The 22,043-nt window shown below is 39.2% G+C and overlaps 1 protein-coding gene across 1 annotated transcript in view; it reads left to right on the top strand.

The window, feature by feature from the left end:
- LOC126195247 (zinc finger protein rotund-like) overlaps positions 1-21,458 on the top strand; it is a 33,292-nt gene extending 11,834 nt beyond the window's left edge. The window contains exon 4 of the mRNA XM_049933775.1: positions 19,276-21,458. Within this exon, the coding sequence (XP_049789732.1) occupies positions 19,276-20,556 (1,281 nt within the window). The 3' untranslated portion in view covers positions 20,557-21,458. The remainder of the gene's footprint in view (positions 1-19,275) is intronic.
- Positions 21,459-22,043: the final 585 nt, after the last annotated feature.

Raw genomic sequence — 22,043 nt, 5'->3', positions numbered from 1 at the left:
GGCCACAGCTCAGAAGTTCCAGTGACGTGTAAGGTGGGTTAATGATGTCACATTGGCATGAACTTCACCACAATTCTGGCTAATGCTACCATGGACGCATCACAGAATGGGAAGATTGTCACAGCCCCTCTTACCCAAATTTCGCCCCTTCTTTTGATGCCTCTGTGATGGAGGTTAGAACCGTGACGCACAGAATGATTGAAGGAAACTTCCAGACACGCCACCACTCAGGCCTTGGGGGGGGGGTGTCATAAAGGCCTCGATGAAACCACATCTTTCCCTGACTCCGTCCTGCTACATATTGCATGGTTAAAAATGACAGTTCACAGTCAGGTGAACTACAGGTAGACGTTCTTGGCAAACTTTGACTCTGCTGATATCCTTGGATGTTTCAGCACTTCTCTGGGGACATTGTGAGGCTGTGATTATTGCTTTTAAATGAAGATGGTTGAGTTTCTTCCAATTTCTTGATTAAACTAAGCTAGTGTCATTGTCATTGACTAGGCGTTAAACCCTAAACTTTCTTTCTTTTGATAATGAATTGTTCTTTTATGAAATAATTTTTAAGCTGGGAAAATATGCTGATTATATATTTCAGCAGATTTGCCTAATACAGCAAAATTGTACGGTATACTCCCCATTGTTTGAGGTAATGTAGGGGAGAAGATGCACGAAGAATTGAAAAACATGAATGCTCGATATATTTTCAAATATGTATTCGTTGTTTGAATGTTACTGAAGTTCTTTGCATAGGTACTGTAGGGCTGTTTATTTCTTAAAATAGTCTGTGATGTTGGTCTGCTTCTGAGAGGAGTTGACCTTTTTTTTACGCTGCATTTCAAATTTGTATGCAGTAATAATTTCACATTACTGAAACCCCTTCTGGCCCAGATAGTCTACAAGAGTACCATCATATTGAAATGCAGTACAGTGACTAATGAGGTCACTGTGTTCAGCACAACTTTCACATTCACTAACCCCTCTTTGTTTTCATGTGAAGCAGTGGTCTCAATTTCGGCGTCACATTTGTACTGGAAACCGGGTTTACAAGCATAGGTCTTCAAAACCATTTGAAACTATTGGTAGATTCATTATTTATGCGGTTGTTATGTCTTCATTACTGAAACCTCAAAAATCTCTTTCTTCCAAATCTGGAGGAATTTTCCTCCATGATCAAACTAATGTATGTGGCTTGATTTCCTGCCAGGCATTAGAAATCCCATGTATGACATCTAGAATTTCAACTTCTTCCAGAACAAAACAGCACCAAATCATCATCAACTAGCATTCTCAGTAGACCAGCCTGGTAGTGTCATTTTCCCGATGCAATTATACCTTGGTCCATTGACTGTATAATGGCAGTCATGTTAGGAGGTAAAAACATAGTTATGATGAAACCATTTTCATGTATGAGAATCCTCTCATAAGAATGTGAAACAGCATTCTCAAGCAATAGAAAACCATTATGTGGCAATTCTTTTTCTTCTAGAAATCGTCGCAGTTGTGGTACAGAAGTGTGTGAATCCATAGGGAGTCCTTAGCTGTGATGCCCTCGAATGATCTTCTTTCTCCCAATCACTAGTAGTTTCACTTTGTGGTTCCCAGAAGCATTAGCAGTGCACAAAATTGGAATACATTCTTCATATGATTTATATCCAGGAGCACAAACTTCACTCTTAAAAGCAAGGGTTCTGGCTGGGAGACATTTCCAATACAGTCCACCTTTCATCTGCATTATTTAATGATCATATAAAGTTGATCGTCGGTAAATCAGATGCCAGACTGAGATTCATTGGAAGAATCCTAAGGAAATGCAATCCGAAAACAAAGGAAGTAGGTTACAGTACACTTGTTCGCCCACTGCTTGAATATTGCTCACCAGTATGGATCCGTACCAGATAGGGTTGATAGAAGAGATAGAGAAGATCCAACGGAGAGCAGCGCGCTTCATTACAGGATCATTTAGTAATCGTGAAAGCATTATGGAGATGATAGATAAACCCCAGTGGAAGACTTTGCAGGAGAGACGCTCGGTATGGGCTTTTGTTTAAGTTTCGAGAACATACCTTCACCGAGGAGTCAAGCAGTATATTGCTCCCTCCTACGTATATCTCGCTAAGAGACCATGAGGATAAAATCAGAGAGATTAGAGCCCACACAGAGGCATACCGACAGTCTTTCTTTCCACGAACAATACGAGACTGGAATAGAAGGGAGAACGGATAGAGGTACTCAGAGTACCCTCCACCACACACCATCAGGTGGCTTGCGGAGTGTGGATGTAGATGTTGATTATTAATTTGGTCTGGTGTGAAATTTTCCTCTCCCACGAATTTCTGGAACTCTTCCTGGAAGGAATCAACAGCAACATTTGAAGTAAGCCGCTCTCCTTGCATGATAAGTTCGTGAATCTGTAATATTGTTTGAACCTGGTTAGCCATCCAGATGAGGTATTAAACTGCCCCTCTAACTCTAGAGCTCCAAGAAAAAAAATAGTTTTCTGAGCACACATTGTGCCTGAAAGAATGACACATTCTGTTCGTTTTTGGCTGAAACATTGCAAAAGAGCAGCATCTAATTCATCAAATGTAAATCTCTTCATGCTTTTACATACAGGTGGTCCAGAAATAGAATCATATTTCCTGACAAAATTCTGTTTTTCCTGCTTATTCTTTTTAAATGTCCCAAACAGTACGCATTCCAATACCATAATTTGTACTTAGTTTTGCAGCAACTTTCCCCTTCTCAAATCTTTCAGTTATTTCTAATTATTGTTGTAATGTCGACAAATATTTATTTCGTTCCTCCAACAATGGAAAATCCAAGATGGAATATAACAACATTAGAGACAGAAAGTTGCCACTCACCATATAGTGGAGATGCTGAGTCGTGATAGTTACAGCAAAAAGATTCACACAATTCTAGCTTTCGGCCATTAAAGCCATTGTCAACGGTAGACACACATAAATACACTCATTCAAATGCAACTCACACACACATCTGCAGTCCACTGTTGACAAAGGCCTCAATGGCCGAAAGCTATAATTGTGTGAATCTTTTTGGTGTGCCTATCGTAACTCAGCATCTGTGCCATATGGTGAGTGGCAACTTTCCTTCTCTTATATTGTTATTCTTTTATTTCTCCATAATTTTTGTTACAAATATCCTTTAATGTGCTTTGTTGACACTTACATGCTGATTAACACCAGAAAACTGTTTGTTTACAATACTTAAACAACTGAAATTGCATTTATTGTCACACAGGGATTGTTTATTGCTGTTTGCTAGAGCAAATATTGTACATCATTTTTTTAGATGCACGAATAATCTGCAAACTGGGATAATCTGGACGCAAATAATTGGGAGTACACTGTATGTTGTTGTCAATAGATTGCAACTACTGAATTGTAGTATACATGTCCTAAAACTTTAATCAGCTATTTCTATGTATTTTAAAAGTTATTGAATGCAACAGCATGAAAATGAGTTTCATTCAGATGAACTAATGATAATGTTACCTCAGTGTCATTAGTTCAGGCCTATTATTTAGGTATTGTAATCAGATGTGATGCCACAACAGCAGAATGTTCCCACAAAAAACATGTTGGTTGATTGAACTGAAAACAAGTAAAGTTAGCTTTGGCAGCAACATGTGATGATTGTAGAAAAAGAGGAAGAAGAAGATTATATGTAGCCCTATTGGCAATTAGAAATCTCTCTTCCTCAGTAATAAAGCACCCTGAAAATTCTCAAAATGAAACTAACCATATTTTTCAAGAAATTGTGTGGACTTCTTCAGTGGTAACACTGGTTCCCGTCACATCACCAAAGATAAGTGCTGATGGGCTTGGTTAGCATTCGATTGTGTCACTGTCTGGGTCTGCCAGCTGCTGTTGGCAAGCAAGTTTCACTTAGCCTTTGGGAAACCAATTGAGGAGCTGCTTTATTGATAAGTAGCGGAACCAGTCAAAAAAAAAAAAAAAAGGTTCAAATGGCTCTGAGCACTATGGGACTTAACACCTGAGGTCATCAGTCCCCTAGAACTTAGAACTATTTAAACCTAACTAACCTAAGGACATCACACACATCCATGCCCGAGACAGGATTCAAACCTGTGACCATAGCGGTCGCGCGGTACCAGACTGTAGCGCCTAGAACTGCTCGGCCACCCTGGCCGGCCCAGCCACAAAAACTGACAATGGTTGGGAGAGCGGTGTGCTGTCTGCATGCCCCCCTGTATCCGCATCCGGTGACGTCTAAGGGTTGAGAATTACACGGCCACCGGTTGGTAGCTTTAGGCCTGTTTGGGCAGTGTTTGTTTTCTATGTGTACTTGCGACGTCACCGTTGGTTAGTGGTAACTACTGCTGCTAGCAGGGCAAGCACACAACCTGTTAAATGGCTCGTCTGCACAGGGGTTTTGTTGCACACTGTTGCTTTATGCTGTTACATAAATTATTAATGTGGCTAAGATATCAGTCAGTGTAGTACATATATATATATATATATATATGAGTTAATTAAGCAATGAAATCGAGAATTAAGGATATTAATGTATGTTTAGCAGTTGCTTTATTCATAGAAACTTGCTTAGCTATGAATGGTGGTCCTACACATTATGGTCCAGTCAAGTCTGTAAATAGTTTTAGCACAGCAGTGGCAGGCAATAAACAGTTCACTACATCACATTCGCTGTAATCCCACTATGTTCACAGCTCACAAACTTATAACCCAAAGACTAGCTGCTGAACAATCCTGTATGCCTGACCCTGCCTCGGAATCAAAATGCGTGTGACCCCACGCTGTTTTACCCCACTTTATCCGTTTGGCTCCCAAACACCAAAAGACCATGATCTTTGTCTTGTGTCTCTGTTCTGTGCTTTGTCATGTGACACACTGCTCCTGTCAAATTAACACCTATATACCTGACCAACATTTGTTTAGAAACACTTTTCACAATACACAAATACTTAAACCTAATACATTGCACAGTTCTGTACATGCTTATTCTATCACATACTATTGTAATTTCTCATTACAAATATTTTTGTTTTAATATATTGCATGAACCGAAACAGCAATCGCTTTTCAAAATGTCTACTTAATTCTTTGTTGCCCATTTTGCATTACGTTATTCAAATCCTTCTACATGCATTAATACATAAAATTATTATTAAATGAACGTAGAAAATGAAACATCGGTACAAATTACCCATGAAAACGCTAATAGTTTTATGTATTTGTGGATGACTCCATTTTAGGCGCAGAGTTTCACCTGTTATATTACATCCTTGTTACACTTATTATATGTCTATATTAAGTCTACTTTTCTCCTGTTACAGTCATATGGACAACACATTATAATTTTAAGTAAAAGGCACAATATTCTCCACTTTGCTACTAAATATTTTGGATGCCAGGTATGATACAGCAAGCAACCAACAGCAGCTTCATTAACAAGTTTTTGTTCCCCGTCACAGAATGTAGCTTAAAGTGCTGTCCATGCACTGCCCAGTATATGGAATACAGCAGGTGCTGGCAGTTTGTCATCTCAGGTTGGAGATAGACAGGCAGGATGGTCTGTTCTGTATTTGAATTTGTGAGTGATTTCATCTGAAATTCGAAATCTTGGTTGCAGCAAGACAGAGACCTCATCTGAGGTTTAGATTAGCATGGAAAGTTATAATTTTTATTGATGTAAGGGGAGATAGTGATGAGAAAATATAATCTGCTAAAATTGTGGTGTCTGAAGATTACTGTTGGTTGTCCACTGCTGTGGTACATGATCTCCTATGTGTCAGTGTACGTATTTGGTCCAGATATGATTTTTTTTCCCCTCAACGATATTATTTACTTGCACTTTAAGCACAAGTTTTCTTTTTTTTTTTACATTGGCGTCTTTAAAAATTATTACTTATATTATGGAAGGAAATCATCTTATTTACTGCATTTATGTAAATCAGTTCTATGAATGATTACAAAAGTTTGAAGCAGTGGTATTTGTTTTTTAATTGAAAGTTTTCTGTTAGGTCACTCAATAGAACAATCTAGACAGAAAATATTCATTGAAGTGCAATTTGGTGCCACTCTTGTTTATACTGTCAGGTCACACAAATGATGTCTTGAACAGATGAACTGTTTACAAGCAAGAGAAAAAGGAATTAAAATAGTAGGAATAATTATATTTTTTGTTGCACGTGACTGTGTTTCTCTGTTCATAACATGTTTTCTCTGATTTAGTTTTCTGTTTACTTTGTAAGACGTGTCTCTGTGTTGTGCTTCTGGTGGAGTATGCTCTAATACCACACACCAAATTATTTGATACATCATTTGTGCCATGTAGGTGTTTATTATGGCAAAGGAAGAATCTCCTGTAGTACCTGGTAATCAAAGTTCGGATTTCTCACAATTAGCCTTTAAATTCTCAACACTTATGTCTTTGTCAGTTGCTTGTGTCTCAGTAGGCAGTATTTGTGCATTAAGTTCACTGATTCAGTCTCCGTAATGTGTGGAAGACCCGGTGCAAGACCTGCCCAGTACACACACACACACAGCATTTCGTACTCCAGTCCTGCCACAGGCTTATCTTACCTCTTCAGAGGAAGGGCCACCTGTGAATTCAGCCAAGTCATATACCAGTTGTGCTGCAACCACAGCATAAGTTTCTGTGTCAGTATGAAAATTGACATGCTGTTCACCAGGTTGAATGGCTGCTGCCAGTCTGGCCAAGAACAAAGGTGACCACCCAGTGGCACGACATGCACCTGAGTGCCACATGCTCCAATTCAATGGCTGCACCACAAGCTACATCATTGGTACCCTTGACTCTGTCATCATCTTTTCTAAACTATGCAGGTGGGAGGTGTCCTTGCAACACACTTGCCCTTGATCTCTTCCATCCCACTGTCCCCCCAGCCTCTACCCAACATTTTCCCTTTCTTCTGTCCTGTCAGCTCCTCCCAATCCACACATCATCGTGTTCTGTACCTCACCGGCACTGGTACCAATGTACCACATGCCTCACCTGTGTACCTGCCACCCCTCCTGCCCATGTTCTTAGCCAGCCTCCATCCAAGCCACTGCCTCAACCCTCTATTCAACCCATCAACACAAATCCCACCCCACCCCACCCTAGGCTACCTGCTGAACTGCAATCCCAATGTTGTGTGTTCAGCCAGCACAATGGATTGGCACTTGCATGGTTGTTTCTGTGTATATATTTGTACTCCAGCTCATCAAAGTCTTTTCCTCTCTTTAGTGTGTGCCTGTTGATGAGTCAACGCTTCTGCTATTCGGTGAATGGACTCCTTTACTCCTAAATTATTTAAATTCTGTCACAACTTTTGTATATTCTTAACAAAAAGCTCATTTCTGTGGCTCAGTACATCTTGCATACAGAAAGCAGCAAGTCTGATGTGAACTAAGACTTTTATTGTATTGTTTCACATCAAGACTTAATCTTACACAGTGTGGGTTAATTTCTTTGCACATTTGGTGTATCAAGTGAGTGAGTAACTAGAGCATCAAAAGTAAAGGAATTACAAGATAGCAAATAGCAAACTTTTTCACAAGTAAATATCAAGTTGCTAATAGAAATGACATGGCACAACACAATTACATGGATTGTCACATAAGCCCTTTGCAGTTTACCAGAGCCATTATAAATAAACTATTTTTATTTTTAAACTGATTGCTGCATTTACATATGACAGGCATTTTTGAAACTCTACTGCAAATCACAGATTTACAATTAAAATAAAGTCTTACATAGCACGTTATTTTCGATGCACATCTACAGTAAGATAAGACAGTCCATGAGTGCTGATCTAAATGTCACAACAAATGTGCCTATTTTGTGGATAATGATGCAGTATTACAGAGACTGAATCTGTGAACAAGTGTCAAAATGATACTTTTTCAATTCCTACAGGGGACATTTGCTTGTTTTGTAATGCATATGAACTGTTCATTGAGACACAAGCAACTGACAAAGACATAAGAGTTGAGTTTCTGAACGATATTTTGGTTCACTTGCCAAAGATGAAAAGAGTCAGAGAATCCGAACATTGATTACCAGGCACTTACAGGAGATTCTTCCTTTGCCACAATAAACAGCTACTTCACACAGATGATGTATCATATAATTTGGTATGTGGTATTTGAGCATACTCCACGAGGAGCACAACACAGTGACATCAGGAGCACAACACAGTGACATGTCTGACAAAGTAAACAGAACACTAAATTGGAGAAAACATGTTATGAATAGAGAAAGACAGTCGTGAGCAACAAACAAAAATATAATTATTCCAAGTATTTTAATCCCTGTTTCTCTTTCTTTTAAACGGCTCATCTGATTAAATGATACCATTTGTGTGACCTGTGAGTGTATACTAGAGTGGCAACAAATTGCACTTCAATGAATGTTTTCTGTCTAGATTGTTCTGTCGAGTGCTCTAACAGAAAACTTTCAATTAAAAAACAAATATCAAATCTTCAATCTTTTGTAATCATTCATATAAGTGATTTACATAAATGCAGTAAATAAGATGATTTTCTTTCCATTATTGGAAGTATAAAAATAGTTTTTAAGATGACAATCAAAAAACCTTTTCATTAAAGTGCAAGTAAATAACATTGTTGAGGGAAAAATATCATTTCTGGAGCAAATACATACACTGACATATAGGAGATTATTTACTGCAGCAGTGAACAACCTATAGTAATCTTTAGCCACCACAATTTTAGGTTAATGCGTTAAATGTGTGTTTTTGTGGTATTTTTAAGTGTCAGGAATCTTGCCTTTAGTCTTTAGCTGATTAATTATAGCTAAGTGGTGATCTTATGAAGTCAGTACAAGAGTTTAACATTTTACTGGGAAAGTCAGTCTTGCCAGGAGAATTACCACATTTTGTAATATTCACATGTGTTGTATTTTTTAAAACTGCGGGCCATCAGTAGTGGTGTATGCAGTATTGATAGAGCAAATTAAATTCAGTTACATTTGATTCATTATTATTAGTCAAATTGTTGCTGCCAAAGTGAGGAAATAATGTTTGATAGCCGACAATTTCTGTGTGTTGTCGTTTTTGCCATAGCAATTGTTTTGATTCTAGTTTTTGCTCAACTATGAAATTTATTCAGGGCGCCCATTACTGCTGAATAGTGTTCCAAATTGTTATTGCTTTGTTTGTGGTGTGTGTTAATTTTTGCACACAATGCATGTATTTTGCTTTTTAGAAAAGTGACTTGCATATTTTGCAGTTTAGATTTGGCTCTGAAATGTAAGAGGTGTGTAAACTTGGAACACGGTGCTTTAAATCCAAGCGAAGTCGTGGAATGGGGTTCACTGATCATGAGACCGAACAAGAAGCTGCACTATTTATTTATTTAATTCGAGATACCTGTACTTATGCCACACAATTTTAAAATGTCGTTACATATTTAAAACTTTGAAATATATAAAATATAAAATACCAAATTGAAAATTGCAGTTGCTATAAATAATGTTTTCTTTGAAAAATGTTCAAACAATTTGCTTCTTAATCTTTGCCCGATCTGGGCTTGTCTTTCTGTATGCAAGGGTTTTGTTCTTGATAAGGCATTAAACATGATATTCCTTCTGCTTGTGTCTTAAAAAGAGCCTTCTGGGGCTGGCCGGAGTGGCTGACTGGTTCTAGGCGCTACAGTCTGGAACCGTGCAACCACTACGGTTGCAGGTTCGAATCCTGCCTCGGGCATGGATGTGTGTGATGTCCTCAGGTTAATTAGGTTTAAGTGGATCTAAGTTCTAGGGTACTGATGACCTCAGAAGTTAAGTCCCATAGTCCTCAGAGCCATTTGAAACTTTTTTGAGCCTTCTGGCATAAAGAAAACAATGGAAAATCCGGGATGGAATGTAACAATATTGTGAAAAGGAAAGTTGCTACTCACCATATAGTAGAGATGCTGAGTCGCAGAAACGCACAACAAAAAAAAGGCTGTCGGCTGATTGGCCGAAAGCTTTGTTTGTGACAGGCTTTTTGTTGTGCCTATCTGCCCTTCAGGCATAAAAATACATGACAGTTCAAAAAACTGCAGGTAGATCTGAAAGTGTTGCAAACACACCACACAACTTTTTACTGTTAGTAATTGCCAATGTAATTTGGGTAATATGGATATGTCCTGCATTCTATATAATTTTATAGCATTTTCATTGTTTTCTTTGGCAGTGCTTGTAAATTGAATATCAGTAATGTAATATTGAAGTCTAACTTCATATTAAACTCCAGTAATCACTTCCATAAAATAAAAGTACTGATCTTGTTTTGTGTGTGGGTTATTTCAAACCCAGTTGTGCAGGGTGAAATTGTTAATATAACAGTTTTGTATTGTATAGCACAGCGCAGTTAGGACTGAACCCAATGTTAATTTAATATTTGCCCCTCACTTTCAAATTTGTTTTGCTTGGCTAGAATTTTTGACATAAATTATGCTACTATATTTTCTGTATCATGGGTTATTATCATGGTTTCTAACTTTGTTAGGTCACCTTACATGTTAACCCTTTGACTGCTGGAGGCATGCCACCTGCTAGGCGCACTGAGGCGCCGTGGCATAATCCATCTACCTGTGCTGTGTGCCTGTCCCTTGGAGCCGCCACTGGGACTGGATCGGTCCGCTCTGTCCAACCCGCCCTGTGCTGAATATTTCTCAGCTGAATATGACTTGCACAGAGCCAGCATGAATTTTTGGCAACTTTGAGCTGTAATATGTTGGGCAATAGGTTTTGTAAAGAAATAAAATTTGGCCATCTTGTACAACTTTATGCGTTCTCTTAAGAATAATAATGATAAGAATTTTACGAGCCATATTGAGCCAGAAAATTGTAGGTAAATGGGCCAAAAAAATAGGTGCCCGAAAAAATTTTAAAGTTTGGCTTCTTGCATCTCCTGAACTAATACTATGACGAACATGAAACTTGGCATGTAGTAACTTAACAACACAAGGTTCTTAAATAGAAAGTTTCATTTCCATAGCACTTTTCAGTACTGAATGAATTAAGTGGAAAATTGAAGATTTACAAAAAACGTCTAAAATGCGGTATTTTTGTTCTGATTTTCTAAATAACTATCTATATCCGGATCCCGCTACAGCTACTGCTGGGTCTGGGTGTTGGCAAGTCCTCTCCATTTTGCTCGGTCCTCCCACCACTTTTCTTCCTCCACTTGCTGCTATGTCACATCTCTCCTCACAGATATTCTCACTCCCATTTTCCACCGTGTTCTTAGGCACCCTCTAGGTCTTTTCCTCTCCATCTTTAGTTCTTCCATAATTTTGGGGAGTCCCTGCCCATGCATCCTCTTAACACGCCTATACCATCTTAATCTCTTTTTCTCAATTTCTTCTCTCTTACTTTCTTGTTTAAGGTCCTTTCTAATCTCTACATTCCTTACTCTGTTCATTCTTGTTTTTCCCTTAACTGCTCTGAGAAATTTCATTTCCCCTGCTTGCCGCCTACTCCAGTCCCTTTCTGTCATTGTCCATGTTTCTCCACCATAGGTGACAATAGGGAAGTAATAATTCTTATACATAAGGAGTTTTGCCCCCCATGAACCATGGACATTGCCGTTGGTGGGGAGGCTTGCGTGCATCAGCGATACAGATGGCTGTACCGTAGGTGCAACCACAACGGAGGGGTATCTGCTGAGAGGCCAGACAAACATGTGGTCCCTGAAGAGGGTCAGCAGCCTTTTCAGTAGTTGCAGAGGCAACAGTCTGGATGATTGACTGATCTGGCCTTGTAACATTAACCAAAACGGCCTTGCTGTGCTGGTACTGCGAACGGCTGAAAGCAAGGGGAAACTACAGCCGTAATTTTTCCCGAGGACATGCAGCTTTACTGTATGATTAAATGATGATGGCGTCCTCTTGGGTAAAATATTCCGGAGGTAAAATAGTCCCCCATTCGGATCTCCGGGCGGGGACTACTTAAGAGGACGTCGTTATCAGGAGAAAGAAAACTGGCATTCTACGGATCGGAGCGTGGAATGTCGGGTCCCTTAATCGGGCAGGTAGGTTAGAAAATTTAAAAAGGGAAATGGATAGGTTTAAGTTAGATATAGTGGGAATTAGTGAAGTTTGGTGGCAGGAGGAACAAGACTTTTGGTCAGGTGATTACAGGGTTATAAATACAAAATCAAATAGGGGTAATGCAGGAGTAGGTTTAATAATGAATAAACAAATAGGAGTGCAGGTTAGCTACTACAAACAGCATAGTGAACGCATTATTGTGGCCATGCCTACTGCAGTAGTACAAGTTTATATGCCAACCAGCTCTGCAGATGATGAAGAAATTGATGAAATGTATGACGAGATAAAAGAAATTATTCAGGTAGTGAAGGGAGACGAAAATTTAATAGTCATGGGTGACTGGAATTCGTCAGTAGGAAAAGGGAGAGAAGGAAACATAGTAGGTGGATATGGATTGGGGGGAAGAAATGAAAGAGGAAGCCGCCTTGTAGAATTTTGCACAGAGCATAACTTAATCATAGCTAACACTTGGTTCAAGAATCATAAAAGAAGGTTGTATACCTGGAAGAATCCTGGAGATACTAAAAGGTATCAGATTATATAATGGTAAGACAGAGATTTAGGAACCAGGTTTTAAATTGTAAGACATTTCCAGGGGCAGATGTGGATTCTGACCGCAATCTATTGGTTATGAACTGCAGATTGAAACTGAAGAAACTGCAAAAAGGTGGGAATTTAAGGAGATGGGACCTGGATAAACTGAAAGAACCAGAGGTTGTAGAGAGTTTCAGGGAGAGCATAAGGGAACAATTGACAGGAATGGGGGAAAGAAATACAGTAGAAGAAAAATGAGTAGCTCTGAGGGATGAAGTAGTGAAGGCAGCAGACGATCAAGTAGGTAAAAAGACGAGGGCTAATAGAAATCCTTGGGTAACAGAAGAAATATTGAATTTAATTGATGAAAGGAGAAAATATAAAAATGCAGTAAATGAAGCAGGCAAAAAGGAATACAAACGTCTCAAAAAGGAGATCGGCAGGAAGTGCAAAATGGCTAAGCAGGCATGGCTAGAGGACAAATGTAAGGATGTAGAGGCTTGTCTCACTGGGGGTAAGATAGATACTGCCTACAGGAAAATTAAAGAGACCTTTGGAGAGAAGAGAACCACTTGTATGAATATCAAGAGCTCAGATGGCAACCCAGTTCTAAGCAAAGAAGGGAAGCCAGAAAGGTGGAAGGAGTATATAGAGGGTTTATACAAGGGCGATGTACTTGAGGACAATATTATGGAAATGGAAGAGGATGTAAATGAAGATGAAATGGGAGATAAGATACTGCATGAAGAGTTTGACAGAGCACTGAAAGACCTGAGTCGAAACAAGGCCCCGGGAGTAGACAACATTCCATTAGAACTACTGATGGCCTTGGGAGAGCCATTCATGACAAAACTCTACCATCTGGTGAGCAAGATGTATGAGACAGGCGAAATACCCACAGACTTCAAGAAGAATATAATAATTCCAATCCCAAAGAAAGCAGGTGTTGACAGATGTGAAAATCACCGAACTATCAGTTTAATAAGTCACAGCTGCAAAATACTAACGCGAATTCTTTACAGATGAATGGAAAAACTGGTAGAAGTGGACCTCGGGGAAGATCAGTTTGGATTCCGTAGAAATGTTGGAACACGTGAGGCAATACTAACCTTACGACTTATCTTAGAAGAAAGATTAAGGAAAGGCAAACATACGTTTCTAGCATTTGTAGACTTAGAGAAAGCTTTTGACAACGTTAACTGGAATACTCTCTTTCAAATTCTGAAGGTGGCAGGGGTAAAATACAGGGATCGAAAGGCTATTTACAATTTGTACAGAAACCAGATGGCAGTTATAAGAGTCGAGGGGCATGAAAGGGAAGCAGTGGTTGGGAAAGGAGTGAGACAGGGTTGTAGCCTCTCCCCGATGTTATTCAATCTGTATATTGAGCAAGCAGTAAAGGAAACAAAAGAAAAATTCGGAGTAGGTATTAAAATTCATGGAGAAGAAGTAAAAACTTTGAGGTTCGCCGATGACATTGTAATTCTGTCAGAGACATCAAAGGACTTGGAAGAGCAGTTGAACCGAATGGACAGTGTCTTGAAAGGAGGATATAAGATGAACATCAACAAAAGCAAAACGAGGATAATGGAATGTAGTCAAATTAAATCGGGTGATGCTGAGGGGATTAGATTAGGAAATGAGACACTTAAAGTAGTAAAGGAGTTTTGCTATTTGGGGAGCAAAATAACTGATGATGGTCGAAGTAGAGAGGATATAAAATGTAGACTGGCAATGGCAAGGGAAGCGTTTCTGAAGAAGAGAAATTTGTTAACATCGAGTATAGATTTAAGTGTCAGGAAGTCGTTTCTGAAAGTATTTGTATGGAGTGTAGCCAAGTATGGATGTGAAACATGGACGATAACCAGTTTGGACAAGAAGAGAATAGAAGCTTTCGAAATGTGGTGCTACAGAAGAATGCTGAAGATAAGGTGGGTAGATCACGTAGCTAATGAGGAGGTATTGAATAGGATTGGGGAGAAGAGAAGTTTGTGGTACAACTTGACTAGAAGAAGGGATCGGTTGGTAGGACATGTTTTGAGGCATCAAGGGATCACAAATTTAGCATTGGAGGGCAGCGTGGAGGGTAAAAATCGTAGGGGGAGACCAAGAGATGAATACACTAAACAGATTCAGAAGGATGTAGGTAGCAGTAGGTACTGGGAGATGAAGAAGCTTGCACAGGATAGAATAGCATGGAGAGCTGCATCAAACCAGTCTCAGGACTGAAGACCACAACAACAAAAACAACAACAAGGAGTTTTGCTTTTTCTGAATTCCAAATCAGGTGTTTTATTGTTTGGTTGAAATTGCCTCTGTTCTGTAACCTCCTATTAATGTCGTTAGTTATTTTTCCATCCCTAGATATTTCACTCCCTAAATAAGTGAAACTTTCTACCACTTTGAGGGGTTCTCCATTCAAGGTAATATTTCCATTGATCCCTTTCTCTCTTCCAAATACCATTACTTCCTCTTATCTTTATTTATTTTTAATCCATACCTTTTCATTATTTCCTTCCATGCATCAAGTTGTAACTGGATGTCTATCTCTTTTGTCACCCCATATTACCATATCATCTGCAAAAATCATCTCTTTGTCTTTTTGATTTACTATATCCCTCCACCACAACATTAAAAAGTGCAGGAGATAGAATACTTCCTTGCTTAAGTCGTCGTCTTATTTCGAAGTATTCAGAGTTACCCAATGGTGCTCTAATTCTACAATTGTGTCTTCTGTGCATTGTCTTTAATTACATTAATGTATCCATCTTCTGTATCTATCTTCTTCATTTCTTTTTCTTCATTTCTTCCCAGAGTCTTTCCCTGTTAACGAAGTAATATGCCTTTTCTACGTCTATAAAAATCATTTTCACCCTTTTGTTATACTTCCAACTTTTCTCCATCAGTTGACGGATAGAAAATATCAGGTCGATCATGCTTCTTCCTTTTCTAAACCCATTCTGTTCTCCACTCAGCTCCTTTTCTATCTTTTCACTTATTCGATTTAGTAAAATTCTTTCAAAAATCTTGGCTGTATGACTCATAAGGGTTATTCCTCTGTAGTTTTTACAAAGTCTAAAAAACTACGCTCTGTAAAACATACCAAGCTGTACAACTGGAATGAAAGTGGGGTGTGAAAATCAGGCCCGAAATCAATGTAAACTTCGGGTTAGCATATCTAGTAGTGTGAACGCATGAGGAAAATGAAATTTAGAGTGCAATAGATTGACTGCACAACAATAAGGAATAAAAATTTTTATTCCCCTACTATTTTCCAATAATCTACAAAGTAGTCGAAAAGGTGTTGATTTTTATGAAAAGATGAAAACAGGGTATATTCGATACTTCTTTTTCAAATACCGCTTTCTATTAATGCTTCAAAGCAGGTCTTGTTTGAACAACAAATTTTAAGCCCCCCACCCTCCCCAGAACAATGAGTTTAATTTTCAATATTGCTTAACAACTGAGGCAAAGTAACAAGAAAAATCGCACTGAGAAAAGAGTTTTAACTTTGGCATGTTGTTTCTCATTGATCAAAGGCGTTTCAATCTGTTATGGAAAACATGTTTTGTACAAGTAGACTGATGCGATCTACATAAGGATAAAAGAATATAACTGTCCATGTTACATGTTAATAATTTAAATGTATCGTACACAGATTAGTATATGGGTTTTGTTATCCTGGCGTAATGTACTCAGCATAATCACATTCGCCATGGTACAGATATTGTGCCATCTCAATCACCAAGTCCATTCATTTGCCAACAAACTGCTACATATGAAGAAGTCAGGCTTCGTTTGAATAAGTTTGCACCTTTGCATCTATTTCCCATCCTTCTTTTCGATCCAGGCTTTGGTCTGGCACTGGCGAAGTTAAAAATAGTTTTTTTAGTAATTCCTTCAGAAGCATCACTAAATTTTCTCAAATTTACTTCCCAATAGTTAGTAATGCTTCTTTGTATGATCAGTCTCAAAGCAGGGTACAACACATAATGGAAAATTGCAAGTTTTGCATTGGTATCTAGTTTCCCAGTGCACTTTCTGTTTTGTGCAAACCACACATCTGCACATTAGCGCACTTTTCTGCGAATGTTCACTCACGATAACAGCCGGAAAATGTCTTCCTGTGACTTGCAGAGGATTCTCGTCATCGTAGTGCCTTCCCCTACCAGCTTTTGTGCTTTCTGTAGCATATTTTTCCTACAATCTCCCTTACAAGAGAAAGGTGAAATTCTGTGAATGCCATTTTTCGCCCTGTTACCGACTGATCGAGAGCATGAGCATTTAGAATGCACAAATTCAGAATGTGAAAAAAATATTTCTTATACCATTTCACAGTCTTATGCACTGATCCCACTGAGCTCAGTAACATGTCACAACGGTCAACTGCACCCATACTCTAATTGTAATCTACAATACATTGAGCTTTCCTTATTTTTTTGCCAGTATTTCTGTCAGTCGTCTCTGTTTCAACCATTTGTGTTGTATGACTTGTGGTCAACATTTACACACATCTCTTATCGCACCACTTGATAGCAGGTACTTTGTCAGTGGTCCTAAACTCAGTTTCTCCTCATTTTAATTTCTTCTGCAGTTTTGCCATGTAGCGCCTATTCTTATGAAAAGTGCCACATGTGGCTGTTCCATGGTTGTGAAGCCAGAGGAACAGGTATGGGCTGGAGTACCAATTATCGACATACAGAATATGACCCTGTTCCAGGTATGGTCCCATAAGAGTTGCCACTACGTCGCCACTTCTCCCCAAATTGTGGAACCCAATTGCTGTTGTTGCGCCTGTATATACAGTAAAATCTAAAATATACCCACTCTGACAGTCACATAATACAAATGTCTTTATTCCGAATCTACTTCACTTGGTTGGAATAAATTGCTTAAAAGATAATCGTCCTTTGAACTGCAAGAGACTGTCATCTATACAAAGCTTGTGATGTGGGCGAAATGAATTGCAAAACATCTTACGAACTTTGTCAACAATCGTCCTAATTTTAAATAAACTGTCGCCTCCAGTACTCGCAGAATTATCACTGAAGTGTAACGTTCTCAGAAGTAGACAAAAATGGTCTCTGGACATAATTTCACGTGGCGTGTTCAAAAGTGTCTCTCTGGACCAATAATCACTTAATTTTTACTTCTTAACTTGCGCCATTAGAAGGCAAACAGCAAAAAAAAAAAAAAAAAAAAAAAATACAATACATTTCATCAAATCCGGTGTCTTTCCACTTTGACAACCAAGAATTCACAGATTCTGTAGTATTTTGTCTGGTGTAAACCTAAAAACAAATGTGTTTCGTCTGCAATAAATGGCAACAGTTCTTGAGACATAAATATCACAAAAAATGAAAGAATGCTGGGGTCAGTATCTAATTGACATTTGTGTCCTGAACTGGAGTTATCGAAGTAATGGTTTAACGGCTGGAAATCGGCTACTTTCCAGTCAAATGTGTCACTTAAGTGCGCTTTTTTCCGAACCGTTTCACTGTCACTTTCTGATTCCTCAGATTCAGAGGAACTGCTGACTGTAATTCTTCCTCTCCCCTCTGATGTAAAGGGCTTAGGACTACAGCTTTGAGATTCTGTTGGAACTCATCACTGTTAGCAATGTCCGATAATTCACATTCACTGCCACTCTTAGTGAATATATACAGGATTTCATTATCTGTCTAACTGCGGCAACCTGACATTTCTCATGTAGAAAACAAGAAAACTGATGAAAATACAGTAATCTAAGTCTAATTCTGCAAAGAGGCAACACAGCAACAAACATATATGCACTCTCGAACTATACAGTCAGACCATTGAACAGCTACTGGAAGAGCAGGCCGGAAAGACAGCTCTGCGTGTATACATGTCTGTAGTGCTCAGGGAACTGTTACTAGTGTGCCTAAACTCATCCCTAGCGGTGGGAAGGCCGATGGTGCGGGATGCGTAAACATGTCCTTAGCGCTGTAGGGAAGACCCAAGGTTGCGCCAGGGGAACAGCGAGGCATTAAGAGTTTACACGTCCCCAGCAGTCAAAGGATTAATGTGTCCACCTGACTGAAGGATGAATATGTATCTTTCTCATACCACTGCTCTCTCTCTCTCTCTCTCTCTCTCTCTCTCTCTCTCTCTCCCTCCCTCCCCCCTCTCCCTCTATCTCTCTCTCTCTCCCTCTCCCCCCTCTCCCTCTATCTCTCTCTCTCCCCCCCTCTCCCTCTATCTCACTCTCTCCCCCTCTCCCTCTCCCCCTCTTTCTCTCTCTCTCTCTCTCTCTCTCTCTCTCTCTCTCTCACACACACACACACACACACACTCTCTCTCCCCCCCTCTCTCTCTCCCTCTCTCTCTCTCTCTCTCTCTCTCTCTCTCTCTCCCCGTCCCCCTCTCTCTCCCCCCCTCCCACCCTCCCCCCCTCTCTCTCTCTCTCTCTCTCTCTCTGTGTGTGTGTGTGTGTGTGTGTGTGTGTGTGTGTGGTGGTAAAATATGTATATAGAGCAGTGTGGCAGTGTGGGAGAGATATGTTTCGAGATATGTTTATAATTTTTGTTTGTGTGCTTGGTAAAGTGCCCATATTTACTTTTGGTTACATTATCTATTGGTATAATTAATGTATTAATTGCATAGATTTTTAGCTTGTGAGTTGCTGATATTTGTTGTTTTAATGTTGCAGAGGCCTCAAAGTGCAGATACTGTCCAAGCACGTGACACGAAAAGATATAAGTGCACACAGTGTTCCAAAGCATTTGCAAACAGCTCATACCTCACACAGCATACTAGAATTCATTTGGGTATCAAGCCATACCTGTGTGAAATATGTCAGAGAAGCTTCACTCAACTCTCCCATTTGCAGCAGCACATCCGTACCCACACAGGTGACAAACCGTATAAATGTCCTGAGCCAGGCTGCAGCAAGGCTTTCTCTCAGCTGAGTAATCTTCACAGTCACTCTCGTTGCCACCAGACGGATAAGCCTTTCAAATGCAACTCATGCCATAAATGTTTTGCAGATGAGCCCTCCCTCATAGAACATATTCCCAGACACAAGGAGTCTAAACACTTGAAGACCCACATTTGCCAATATTGTGGGAAGTCATACACACAGGAAGTGCATTTGGCGAAGCATATGCAGAAACATGCAGATAGGACAGACAAGATACCACCTTTATCAGGTGCTGAACCTCATGTTCCAGCAAATCCACAAGGCAGTGAAGCAGACGGCTATTCGGCTATTGACCTTCAGACATATTGGGCCAAGGTATCTCCAGATTTCAGTAACGTTTTGTCAGAGGCTGCTGCACGGGAAAATATGGCCTTGCGACAGATGAATAATTCCCCATTTACAGAACAGCGATCTGCAGCATCCCAACTTCGTGACCTTCTTGAGCAAGGCGTGACACACCAACCACAGGATGAAGACACTGATCGCAGTGGAAACAATGGAGAGAGTGCTGATGATGTGGGTGAAAATCTGGTCACGAAAGATCATAGCCCCAGAGATGCTATAAGTACCGTTAGGCTACCAGTGCAGACATCTGAATCTCAACAGTGTTCGGTATCTGTTCCTAATCCTACTTCTGTTTATTCCATCTCTCGGAGTGAAACTTTCGCATCTTCAAATCTTCCCCCATTCCAGACTGTAAGCGGGCTCATGCACGTTAATCACCTTACCCAGCACAATCAGCATGTGAATCCTGCCTCACAGGTGATGACGTCTGCTCCACAGTATCTGTCTTATGTAGCTGTTCCTTTGCCTCAGCATGGTGCGTTTCCGTCGACAGTAAGTCAATTTCCCTTGTCAGCTGGTGTTGTGTCTGATGCTCCAAAAACCACATCCAACACATTTCCTAATCAACTTATCTCTCTGCAACAAATTAAAAACTATGCCCAGCAGCCTCTCTCTTCATCTCTATCAAGTGAACGTCTTTTGGGCATTAAGGAAGAAATTGATTAGCAGCATGCTGCCAGTAATGCAATGTAGGAGTGTTTGGTTTGATAAACAGTGGAATATACCGGTGTGATTATTTCAAAAATCTGACAGAAATGATCCAGTTGCTACTCTGATTTGAAGTGTGATAGCAATGCAGAAGTGAGTGTGATGTGCACAGTTCTTTTAATGAAATGTGATTAGGTCTTTCTTTTTTGTTTGTATCAAAAGAAATATATTAATACATTTAGTGCCATTTTTACATGCTTGAATGTAAAACTGACTGAAGTTTAATAGGCAGAGCATAAGTTTTTATCTATGATGTCTGATTAATGCCATTCACTGCTGTGTAGTGTTGTGCCAAATATTGGCGTGAGTGACTGTTATGAACTTTGTTTTACCTCAGATGCAATCCAGGTAAAGAGAGAATGGATTAATTGCCATTTACTTTTTAAATATACTATGTATATGTAGAATTTAAATATATATATATATTTTACTATGAAATTGTCATGACTTCATAATTAAATAACTTACTCGTATTTGAAGCATGGTAACACTAAGACTGATTTTTATGTCTATTTTTGTCTAAATGACGTGGCTGTTGTACCAAAGTTAAGACATCAGTCTAAAAGTATTGCAAATGTTACAGATAATAAAAGGTTTTAATTGTGTTCTTATTACCATTTGTGGCAATCACATGACATAATTTTATCTGTTTCGCAAGAAAAGTTCCACAGGATTCTAACTCTCATTAATGATAGTATTAAATGTAACAAAATATTGTGTTATGGGTCACCACTACTGTGATTACATGCATGTAAATATGAGGTGTTACTCTTGAAAGACTGGAGCTATTTGTAACATGCATGTATTTGGAAATTTTAAAATGAAAGTTGTTATTAATTATAGCTGTATTTTAGTATGAATTGTTATTTTTTTGTCTAAATATCTTTCGTATAAATTTACCTATAATAGAGCTCGCGAAACAAGATCCCTGACAGTGTCAGCGTGCTCGGTGTCGCTGCTTTGCGTGTCTACGTGATTCAATCACATATATCTGTATGTCTCTACAGCAACGTTCCATTGTTGCCACAACTCTACAGAAGACTTGCTCTCCTGAAGCCATTTGTAATTTACGGTTGATAGTTGGCAACAGTGCTGCCATCTGTCGGGGATCTTCTTTCACCAACCGTACTGTAGTCATGTTTTCTTTGTTTCATTTCCTTCAGACAGTGGAAATTCCAGATAAGAATATCAACAATGTAGGAAAAGATGGATTGCTACTTACCGTAAAGAAGATATGTCAAGTTGCAGGCGGGCACAATTAAAAAACACTCGCATATGTAATCCGTTCATCATAAGAATAAACCTGATGTAAACAAACACAAACGTGATGATTGGTCAGAAGCTGTAGCACATGTGCACTGGTGTTATGATCTTGGAAGTAGGTCCTACTTATGTATTAGATACCTTATTACTAAGTTACGTTAAATGAAACTTTTAAGATATTC

Source organism: Schistocerca nitens, chromosome 7, assembly GCF_023898315.1.
Source record: "Schistocerca nitens isolate TAMUIC-IGC-003100 chromosome 7, iqSchNite1.1, whole genome shotgun sequence".
Classification (NCBI taxonomy): Eukaryota; Metazoa; Arthropoda; class Insecta; order Orthoptera; family Acrididae; genus Schistocerca; species Schistocerca nitens.
This window is presented reverse-complemented; position numbering and strand designations above follow the sequence as displayed.